The sequence below is a fragment of the Trachemys scripta genome, chromosome 3 (genome assembly GCF_013100865.1).
Source record: "Trachemys scripta elegans isolate TJP31775 chromosome 3, CAS_Tse_1.0, whole genome shotgun sequence".
Classification (NCBI taxonomy): Eukaryota; Metazoa; Chordata; order Testudines; family Emydidae; genus Trachemys; species Trachemys scripta.
Window position 1 is genome coordinate 76721550 of NC_048300.1, and position 12499 is coordinate 76734048.

General features: G+C 38.5%; 1 protein-coding gene across 1 annotated transcript in view; it reads right to left on the reverse strand.

Annotated features, from left to right (window-relative positions):
* The window catches only part of DISC1 (DISC1 scaffold protein), a 344506-nt gene that overhangs the window by 169597 nt on the left and 162410 nt on the right, over window positions 1–12499 (reverse strand). Inside the window, 1 exon segment of the mRNA XM_034765114.1 lies at window positions 4641–4829. Within this exon segment, the coding sequence (XP_034621005.1) occupies window positions 4641–4829 (189 nt within the window).

Consider the following 12499-nt stretch of genomic DNA (forward strand, 5'->3'; position numbering starts at 1 on the left):
CTTTAGAGAGAGATTTGGTTGGCAGATCATTTCAAATTCATCTATTTACTATAATGAATTCCAGTGGTTAGAGCAAAAGGCTGGGAGTCAGGAAACCAGTGTTCTATTCCCTGCTCTGTCACCAGCTCACTATATGATCTCGAGCAAATGACTTCACTTCTCTATGGCTTGGTTTTGGCTGTAAAATGGTAATAATAATACTTAGCCATTTTTGTAAAGAGCTTGGAGATCTTCAGATGAAAATAAGTGCAAAACAATATTATCTCATCCTAAAATATAAATAAGTACATCTAACATCAGTTGACATCGCTATTATAAAAAGCAATCTAAAATACTTCTGATATTCTCATTAAAAATGCTTTTGTATTTTTTAAGTCTCCTATATGAAGCCCTGACAGTTCACAGCACAATAAGCCAAGCCAGATTTTTGCACTACATTTGCAATATCTTTTATACTGGGGCAGCTGGCAAAAAGTGAGAAAATCCATTTACATGCTAATGATGTGTCCTATTTAAAATTCCAGCCCTGATTATTGTGTGATTAAATCTCTTCCCTTGACGTCTGCTTTGTTATATTGGAGTTACAGTGAGAAATCAACAATATTAATAAAGTACAATACAGGTGACCAATTTAAACATAAGAAACACACATACTTACATTCTAGTCAGTGTTTCATATTTCTTGTGAAAAACAGCTCCTTCTAAGCTACCAAAAGTGTTATTTCAATAAACAAAACTCAATTCTTAAAAGGCTCACAAATCAAAAAATATAACAGTTCAAAAGAGGAGATGTGCAGAAACAGTCAATGAAGAGATAGACACAGGAAGGCTTTGCCAAAGTAGTAGGTTTCAAGGAGAGGTGTGGAGGAGAATAGAGGGGGCTTTTGATGCAGGGGTAGTAGGTTTTTCTAAAGATAGAAAGTAGTATGAAAGAAAAGCACAGAGCAAGAGTGGGAAGAGAAAGCAACCAATATCCGCCAATGGTCTGATTGTCTAGCTAGAAAAATTAAGCATCTGCTGTCTACAATGAAAGACTATCAACTACACCACTGAAATAATTAAACTAGTATAAAGATTCAGAAAAGGAAACTGACTTGTCTTCATAGTAGTGTTAGCTCAAATTAACACCTCTCCAGTTAAACTCAAGTGAGAGCAGTCACACAGAATGATTGGATTAGCAGCCCAGAGTGGCTGAGCCCCCACTGTGTTACTATGTCAAGAGTCAGCAGAACTCAAGCTTCAACCCACACCCCCTGACAGGCCAGCTAGCTTGCGTTTAAACCACCACTGAACTTGAGCTAGAGATTTTTGTGCATAGACAGGAGTCGGGTTGTGGTAACATTTGAGGTATACCCCAATCTAGCACTGCAGTGAAGATGAGCCCTCTGAGGCACCTAATACCTGAATATACAACTCTGGAATGCAGGAGGGGGAAAAATGGTCTAGAATTAACAAAATATTTTTGTTACAGATTCTGGGAAAACTGAATCAAGAGGTTCAGGTATATTTCTATCTTTATTAATCACAGACTATCAGAGTTGGCAGGGACCTCAGGAGGTCATCTAGTCCAACCCTCTGCTCAAAGCAGGACCAATCCCCAGGCAGATTTTTGCCCCAGATCCCTAAACAGCCCCCTCAAGGATTGAACTCACAACCCTGGGTTTAGCAGGCCAATGCTCAAACCACTGAGCTATTTTCGCCCCTTAAAAAGAATAAATCTACTGCCTCATTTAAAAGAATAAATCTTTGCTTTAAAAAATGAAAATGTTATGTTGCTTTTTCTCTAATCAAATGACATATGATTTTAACTACTTATTTTTATGTGAAATATGACAGACTACGTTCTCTGAGGGTAACTAATGCATGTTTTACCTCATTTTGCTGTTTTTGCTATTGCTTTCTAAACGCAAATCAACAAGGACATGGGATACTAATTTTGCAAATTCCTAAATAGCCAGAATATTGGCATTTTTGGGGAACAATCTGATTTCCCAACATTAACCCCAAATCATTTAGCTTTTATTTAGGAGTTTGCATCAGTGCATGATTGGGGTTTCAGGGAGATTCCTAAACTTCACAAAACCATACTAGTCAATTAGCAGCAGGGTTTGTTGAAGTCATGGGACTTCAATGACAGCCATTTTGCAATCATCATTCCTCCTTCATTTAGTGACTGGGTGCAGTCTTGCTGTTGCTATGCCTCCAGCGGTCTGTTTCTCTCTGCCACAACTATCTCCAGAAGGATATAATAAAAATAATCATCCATAATAATATTTTTAAGAGAATCTCATTTCTCTGGTTCTCTCTGCTTGCTCTTTGTGATGTAGATATTCTTCCTCCAAACTTCCCTGCCCATCATTCAGGAGCTCTCATCTATCATCATTATTTCCAAGGTATGTTTTTCAAAATATTCCTGTTAATCATAAAAATGAGAGGTGTGCATACTGGGGTATTTACCAATCCCTACTATCATCGATATTCCTTATATAGTTGGTATCTTCATCTTTATTCTACTATTCTTTCTCCCTCCATTTTTCTAAATATGCATGCTCATAGACTATATTTTGTGATGAACACCAAAACATCCCAAAGTCAAAGTTACTCAACTAATTTCAATTGCCAGTTGCTAAAGGTTAAATGCAATAATAACCTTGAAAAAAAAAAAAAGTCCTCATCACCAATCAGTCTGCCATAGAAAACAGGGTGCGACATTCAATAAACAGCAGCAATCACAGAGAAAGCCTTCTCAATGATAATGTGCCATCTGCAGTTTAGACTATTCCATGTTTTATTTTACAAGCATAAAAGTACTATGTGAAAAGACAACTGGTTCATGAAACTCCATGTCTTTTTTTAAAATACAAGATATTTACCACTTTTCACAGGTTTGTTTCCAACCAAAATTCACATGCTAGATGCTCTCAAATCTAAAGGAGTGTCTATCTTCCAAAAAGTAAAATGGTGTAGATTATATGAAGAACTAATAATTTTAATCGTTTATACAGCTTTCAGCAATTTGTGCTCCATAGGGTTTTATTTCATACAGAATTAACTTTCTTCACTTATTCTTGTGGAATCACAACAAATCAAACTACAATCTGCATAGTAAATCTCTGACATATCTCAGTGCTTTACAATATATTATTGTCATAATTTGCAGTAAATTTCAGCACAGTATGATGCTTCATTGCATACATTCAAAAAAAGGGGGGAGGGCAGTCTTTGAAGTGCTGCCAGTTCTGTTGCTTCAACAAGCTCACACAAACAGTCTGAAAGCTCAGTAAAGAAGAACTCATTTGAAAAATGTACCATTTGGAAAATTATGTGTTATGGAAAGTTCCCTTTCTTTAACAGAGCAAGTAGCAATATGAAGGGCACAGCCTGGGGGACCAAAAATAACTCTTCAATGCACTGGCAACCCCAAATAATTAGAAAGCATGCTTCATCATCTGCTTTTGGATCACTTTGCTTATGCTGAAGAACATTAATGTTGGAGGAAGACCATTAAAATTTTTGCTCCACTTTTCTGGATCTTTTCTAGTTTCTAGCAGGATAAATACTTGTCTAGTAGCGTAGAGAACACGTCTTCCTTCCCTTCCTACATGTGTTTTCAAGAGTACTGTTGTTTTAAATCTCTTTAATGGCCTACAAAATCCATCTTTTTGTTTTTAACATAGCTTTGCCTGTCTGGTCACCTAGGAAACGCAACTCAGCATCCTTCCAAAAGGGCAATGCTTTTGTCTCTTCTACCAACATACTGCTCAGAAAATTTTGAGGTAGGAAAAAAGTGTCAAACTCTGGAACTATCTCTAATTCTTTCTCAAGAAAGCAATTTTAAGATTATGTTTAGCAGGCAGAGGTAACTACAGTATGTGTGTATTTGTAATCAATTAAACACTACTCCATCTTTTACTTAAGCAACATAGCCACTTTATCTGGTAACTTACTGGGTGGGTTCAGGAGGGGAAGGCAGAAGACAGAGGAGCTACAGAAATTAGAAGCAGCGCTACTTTGTCAGTTGCATTCACTTAAATCACAGATCAAATTTCCTGATTCTGCTTTGAAACAGTAAACCACAAAGACTGCTTATGTAGACTTGCTAGCTGTTCTCGCTAAACCACTTATTTAAATAAAGACTTCTTGCTTTCAAAACCTTGCGCCCTCTATGGGTTACACACTTTCCCAGCAAACATCCTGAATAAATATCCAATTATGTTAAAGGCAGAGGTTCCTATTGTTGTGGACAACCTACATTTTCCATAGATGAAAAGTACAAGAACATTTATGTACAAGATATTTGATTATGCACATGATGTACATGCACAAGGCATTATTATTAATTAGGTTTCAGCAGAAGAGACTTTTTGAGAATCAGGGCTAAGAGAGATATTAAAAGCACTTTACAAAATTAATATACACAAAGCTAGAAAAAATGTCACTCATGAATAACAAGACAAAGCCTGACAGCATGTACAACCTACTGTTTATCAAGGTCCTGCCAAAATTTCCCTCCTAAAAATGGTATGTTCTGCATGTCACACACATCACAGGGATGTTCATCCAATCAAGCAGAATACTGGTCTGCCCACAATATAGCAAAAGCAAAGCTTCAATCACCCAACAGCTGGTGAACTACTTACCAAAGGCAGACTCCCCCTGCTCCAGTTCTTGTTTCAATCTGTTGTAATCTTCTTTAATTCTCTCTAATTTTCGGACATTTCTGGCATTCAGCACCAACAGCTCATTGAGAAGTCCCTCCAGCCCTTCTCTCTCAGATGTTAATGATCTTATTTCTTCTGCAAGATCCTTAGCAGTACAGAAATTACTTCCTGCAGAGTCATTTGGAGGGAGAATAAGAGAGAAGGAAACAAACATTTGCAACATCAGTAGATTGCACAGAAAACACGGGAAATTAAGCAACTGAACACCCAAGCAGCAGCTAAAACAACAGTAATAAAAGACAGAAGAGTTTTGCATTCTGTTTAATTTTTCTGCTCCACTGAATCCCATTACAGGAAACGTTCTTAATAAGCTATTGGAACAAGATGTACAAAATTATGGTTTACCTAGATTCTTTTACACAGAAAACATTCCTTCCTTTTTAGTTTTTAATTATTTTTTACATTTGTGGGGAAAATCCATGTCTGATATTTAAGTTGAAGAAAATTTCCCACTTGTAATTCATGGGTCATTACCTTGTAGTCCATCAGATCATCATCAGGCTTTATAGTGTACCTCAATTCATAATTGCCAGATGATATAGTACATTTAAATGGGTGCCATCAATCTGTTAGACTCCAGAAAATATCTTTCTTGCATAACGATAAATACCATATACCATTATTTCCTTAAGGTTTTTATATATAGGACATACTGTGTTTGTAAATGGTATGCACCTATTAAAAATAATATATTAAGAATATATTAAGAAAACGCTGAGGTTGCATGGATAAGTGCTTAAAAATCAGGTATCTCCACTTCTTTCTCTCCCTGAAATGTGTAGTTTAGGAGCCATGCAGGGTTCCTGATACTCCCATCTTATTTTGCCTACAGTTCCTGAGCAACGTGTGATTCCTGTTAGAGAATCAGAACTGGGAGTCAGGAGTCCTGAGTTAAATTCCCAGCTCTACCACTAGCTTGCTTGTGATATTAGTCCTTAAACTCTCTGTTCCTCGTTTTGTAAAAATCAAGACAATAGCACTTCCCTACCTCACAAAGATAATTACACTAATGACACTAGAAAGTTGTACCATTTTAACTATGTCAGTATAGTTAAAATCACACAATCCCCCTAGTGTGGATGCAGTTATAGCAGTATAAAGGAGCTTTCTACCACTACAGCTATTCCCGTATGGGAAGGGGAATAACCATACCAGTATAAGTAATTTTTACACAATTGTAACTGTGTTCACAGTAAGGATTTCACTGGTATAACTATTTCAGTAAAAAAAAAAATCACATCCCCTAACCAAAATGGTTATACTAGTAAAACATTTAAATATAGACGAGCCCTAAGGTGGCCATATAAGTACCTACAAAGACAGATCTATAAAATAACCTTTAGGGGCTCTGACGTAACCAGCAAAGGCATTCAAGGGTTACGGATGAAATGCTGCTTCTAGAAATTAATGTGAAGCACATCCACTTGTGCATACATTAGCCATCTATCACCTCAAAACTCAAAAAATAACCCCTAACATTAGGGTGTATAACTGTCATCCTCCCCCTTCCCCCCCACCCCGAGCCACTATAAATGTTTTATAAACCTAATCTGTGATTTGCTTCCACAGAGGTGGAGGGAGGGGAAGAATGAGGGAAAAGTTGACATATAATAATGGATGAATGGTAAATATTCAGATGTCTCTAAGGCAGCAAGGCTGACAACAAAACAATGGTATCTCCAAAGAAAATAGAACTCATTACAAGTCTTAGTGCACAGGATCCTTAATAAAACATGAAAAAGAAAAGATTCTTAATTAAAATCTGGAGCCTCCTTTCTACTTCTGAAAAAAAGCTAGGGAGAAGGTATGATGCTATACATGAAAGTTTTATACATGTTGAATGATTATGAATTCCCAGAGGGGAGGTTAATATCAAAACTCAGGCTATGATGAAAAGGCATCAAGTATATGCCCATAAGGCAAATCTCCCTGATGTAGCTTTTCCTGACAGCAGAAATATGCCTGTGAGTCCGTGATGAAAAATCAGAAAAGCATATACAGATCTGGCAACCACCTTCTAAAAGTGCCATCAGTGAACTCCTGACCGCAATCATAGTAACTAAAATAGGCACTTTCTAAATGCCACAAGAGGTTGATTTTAAAATTATATTTATATCACTACTGCCAACATTATAAAAAAATGCCCTTCTGCTTTTTAGAAAACACAAGTCACTTTAGTTATTATAGAAATATCCTTTAGACACCTGTCAAAATATTTCATTTTGTTAATATCATAAATTTGATAAAATGTCTCATTTTGATGACAAAGTAATTATTTTACCTAAACTGAGCATGATAATTTATTACTTTCCTGCATACATGGGGTTAAATTTCTACAACCGTACTCTAGACAGTGTTCTTTTGGATCTCACTGAAGATCCGGGGAATAGGCGGTCAGGCCTAATGGTTAGAAGCAGGTGCCTGGAACTGGAACCAGGGTCAGACTCAGGAGCCAAGCCAAGGGTCAGAGCCAGAGACAGCGTTAGGGGCAGGGCATAGAAGCAGGGACCTGGAGCGCATCAGGAAAGCAGGAACCATCAACAGACAGGGGTCTGGAATAAAGGGGACAGGAACAGGCTGGGGGGCAGGGTTCAGGAGTCAGGCAAATAGGCAGGGTTTGTAGTAACCAGAGATTCATCAAGTTGCTCAAACAACTTCCCGTACCTCTGTCTGCTTTAAATAGTGCATCCCAGCCAGTCAGTGGGGCTGGACATCTTCCTCAATCAGTGTTGTGGGCAGAGCCTTTGTGAGCTAGAGCTTTGCTAACCCCCTTGTCCACTAGTTTGGGTAAGCTACTGGGTGGTAGCCACAGTCTGAGCATGGTCTAGGAACTCACAACGCCCAGGATCTTATACACTCACTCGTAACCAATAAACCCTTATCAGAATTTGTAAGGAAAACCTAGAATGCTGAAGAAAGTAGTGCTGGTTATGCATAAAGTGGTAGTCTATCAAAATAATAAATAAATCTTTCAGTTAAAACCAAGATTTAATAACCCCATGTGTGGTCATTAAAGATCCCATGGCATTTCTGATATTTACTTCCAGTGCCTGGGCCAAATTCCAGTTTAGATAAGTAATTTACCTAGGCAAAATTCCCCGGCAATATCCATTAAATGTGATATTCTTCATTTTGTCCTAAACTATTGTGGAGTGTTAATGAGAGCTGAATGACTACCAAGTTCCTCACCAGCAATGACTGCATTTCACTAGAGTGTATGTATAATTATGCACACCCACATTATATTATACCAGATGGGTGAAATTAACAGCTTAATAAATTTCATGAAAACATTGGCAGGTTCATGGAATTTTACTATGCTACTTTTATGATGTTAAATTTTTTAACTCGAATAAATATATGAAATCAACACTCACTCATAGAATTTATTAATTCAGTAGAAAAAGTAGTATCTAACCATGTGAAAGGAAACCGAGATTATAATAAAACCTGTAATTAATTAAGTGATCTTTGCCAAATCAACTCTGTGATTTATTACTTTCCATTACCAGGAGCATCAGATATAAAAGGATTTATCCCCAAAATCATTCATGAATTTTCCACTTTGGAACAGGAACTAATCATAGTTATCAATCACTCATGACACACTATGAATGGTCTCAGTCTCTACCCTATGCTCAACAGAGCACACAGACCCTGAATTGTGTGTCCAAATTCAGTTCCTTTCTGGGGTTTGGCTTTATTGGTAGTCAAAAAGCAACATCACAATAAACCTCCCCCAAACTTCCTCCCTGAGTTTGGAGGTACCTAATGTTTTCCTCTGCGACTGCCTCCCTCCTATATCCCCAATTCTCACTCCGTAGACAGCCACTCCTATCTCCCTTATATCCAGAGGTGTTTAATGAGCAGTACAGACCAAAATGAGCCATTGGAACACCAGCAGTTTTATACAAGGTTCTGACACCAGCAGGGGGGGCCAACAGAAAAATCCTGTCATCCCATTACACACCACAGTCACAATGATCTGTTTTGAGAAGCAATATAGTAGCAAGGGAGAAACTGAGAGCTTGGTTTGTGATCATTTAAATCCACAATGGTGTACTGGGTTTTATTTTGTGCAGTGAGAGATCAATACTGCAACATGAGGCACATATAATGATACTATATAAAGCTTTATGTGGTCAGCAGACAAAATGAGGGCTACTTGGTGGAAGTCTGAGGGCTCATACTTTAAACCAGTATAAATGACTTCCGCAATCCTGTCAAAAAGCATAATTGTTAAGGATCCCAAGCACTGGTGGAGGAATAACCAGTGCGACCAAGTAAGTGCACAGGGGCCCGCGCAATTTGGGGAGTAGTGCTGCTGCAGTGGTCCAGAGTGTTGCTCCAGTACCTGGAATTCAGGCCAGAGCAATGACACCACCTCTCCATTGTATGACTCTCACAGGAGAAAAAAATCTAGGCATTATCTGGAGATAGGGAATCGTGCATCATTGATTTTAACTGTGAATTCTTCTAATATGCAACAAGCCAGGCAGCAACTATAGGTTCGTCATTTATACTGCATTTAGAGAAGTATGCTACCAGCTTTGCTATAGCTATGTCCCATGTTACTCAACATGTGGCAAAGGAATGATTTCTGCAAAACAGAAAAATGTGAATACTGGGAAGCCAACGGGGGAGGAATGACACTAAGCACAAAGCACACATTCACCTTTCTTCCTCTACTAAACAAAACTTTTTAAAGATCAACACCTGTGGGAGCAATAATAAGAACTGAAGAGCTAACAGGTGTTCTTCCTCCGGGCAATCACCATTATGGTATCCATCAATGCCACTAATACAAGTCATAAAATCTTCCACCCAGTTGTTGATGAGGATAGAGTTTGATTGCAACTTAGACTTCAATAGATAAAGTGAGGGTCTATGAGCACATAAGGAAAGCTTAGTGCAAAGAATCAGAGGGGTAGCCATGTTAGTCTGGATCTGTAAAAGGTGACAAAGAATCCTGTGGCACCTTATAGACACCTTATAGGGGTAGGCAACCTATGGCACACGTGCCGAAGGTGGCACATGACCTGATTTTCAGTGGCACTCACGCTGCCCGGGTCCTGGCCACTGGTCCGGGGGGCTCTGCATTTTAATTTAATTTTAAATGAAGCTTCTTAAACATTTACAAAAACGTATTTACTTTATATACAACAATAGTTTAGTTATATATTATAGACTTATAGAAAGAGACCTTCTAAAAACATTAAAATGTATGACTGGCACGCGAAATCTTAAATCAGAGTGAATAAATGAAGACTCAGCACAGCACTTCTGAAAGTGCCGACCCCTGTTATAGACTAACAGTTGTATTGGCGCATAAGCTTTTTGTGAGTGAATACCCACTGCATCAGATGCATGTAGTGGAAATTTCCAGAGGCAGGTATAAATATGCAGGCAAGAATCAGTCTAGAGATAACGAGGTTAGTTCAGTCAGGGAGTATGAGGCCCTCTTCTAGCAGTTGAGGTGTGAACACCAAGGGAGGAGAAACTGCTTTTGTAGTTGGCTAGCCATTCACAGTCTTTGTTTAATCCTAAACTGATGTGTCAAATTTGCAAATGAACTGAAGCTCAGCAGTTTCTCTTTGAAGTCTGGTCCTGAAGTTTGTTTGCTGCAGGATGGCTACCTTTACATCTGCTATTGTGTGTCCATGGAGGTTGAAGTGTTCTCCTACAGATTTTTGTATATTGCCATTCCTAATATCTGACTTGTGTCCATTTATCCTTTTACGTACGGACTGTCCAGTTTGACCATAGCAGAGGGGCATTACTGGCACATGATGGCGTATATTACATTGGTGGACATGCAGGTGAAAGAAACGGTGATGTTGTGGCTGATCTGGTTAGGTCCTGTGATGGTGTCGCTGGTGTAGATATGTGGGCAGAGTTGGCATTGTTGCATGGATCGGTTCCTAAAATTTCCACTGTTAGTCTATAAGGTGCCACAGGACTCTTTGTCACTTTTTAGTGCAAAGAAAAGAGGGGGAATTAGATGTAGTGATATATACCAGATTCTGAAAGCAGCAGTGCTGATGGGTCTGTAGACAAGAAGGAATGAACAATGAATAAGATGCCTTCATCACCTACATACCTCAAAAAACAAGAGGCCCAATCACAATTATCATTTTTAAGAAATGATACCAACCATTTTTATTATGAGGCATAATGCAATACAAATTGTCCACCTGATTCTGAAAATACACTGTATGAAGGCCCATTTACAGGATCTGCTATAGAAAAGTTAGTTGAAAGAGACAGACAGAAGGAAATGCCATTTAGAGGGCACACAAGAACATTATACCAGGATCAAATCGGCAGGTGCAAAGCAGGAAATATCTTTTGAGCAGCTCACAAAAGCGATTAATTGTAGTGGGGCAGAGAAAATAAAAGTTCGAGTTTCTGGAGAGAATTTACCCAAGGAAATTTCCTTAAAACCCATTTAATTTGGAATACTCTATTGTATTTTTAAAGCCAAAAAGTTGGCTCTCCAGAAGAACTTTTATAAATCAAGGATAAAAATCATTCTTGGCAGGAATAGCAGTATCCAGAGAGGAGAAAGAATTGCAAAGGAGACAAGGAAATCCCTCCCTCATTCTCCCTGTAATTTCTATATGTGCTCGAGTCAATTCAATCACTGACTATACTTTGAAGATGGAGGGGTAGATTTTCTTCTACATCCAAGATCTATTAAGCACAGGGGAAAGGTCAGTTACACAGGTCCATGAGTTGGTGGGCTGTTCTGCAACAGCCTCAGCCTCAGAGCAAGTTAGGGCAATCTAGGGGCTACTGTAATTTACACCATCTAGGGAGCCACCTCCTCCCTCCCCAGCACATGCTCTGTGCCAGTGAAGAAGCTGAGAGGCTGTATCAGGAACTGACTCTGATATCTTTACCCTAGCCGAGAGAAACACTCAGGGAAATTCTCAGCTGACTAATTATAGCCAGAATTAGGCTCCTTTGAGCTGCCTGAGCAGTATAGAGAGAGACCAGATTTTACCTTAGAACAGTGGTTCTCAAACTGGGATCCTTAGAGACTGCACAAGGGGTCCGCAAAATATTATGAAAAAAAAAATTTCACCACGTCTGCATTGCCTAACAATTAAAACCAACAAATGGTGCGTGAACAACACCGTAATACTCACATGGCATAAGCATCAACATAAAAAAATCTCACTGCTTTGTGACAGCAACTCAGAAGTGATGTTCATTTTTTTTTTACGACTAAGACGTCTTTAACGACTAAGACGGTGGGTGGAAGTGGAATATATTTTTACAGTGTGTGAGCAAATTACATTGAAAAATTGATAAATTTTTAAAATGTCCTCATACTAGTACTGCTAGTTGTGCTAAAGTCATGGACAATGCAGAGTGAAGGAGTAAGAAACAAATGAACAGAAAGTTTGACAAAAGTTATACTGATTTTGGTTTTACGGAATTTAGTTATGGATGACCGCAATGCGTTCTATGCTTATAAATCCTATCAAACAAAGCAATGAAATCTGCCCTCGCAACAGGGCAACTTGAGTATAAAGACAAATCCAGAGACTTTTTTCAATGAGAAAGAAGAAACAATCAACAGAAAACTCAAATGACAAACACAACATCGGTTCCAGAAAAGGATCTGAAAGCATCTTTCTTAACGGTGCTTCAGATTGCAAAGAGTAAAATATCCTGTACCACTGGAGAAGGACCGATTCTTCCAGCTGCTGTAGAAATGTGCGAAGTGATGGTAAAGGAAGATGCAGCGAAGAAACTTAAGGCCGTAACAC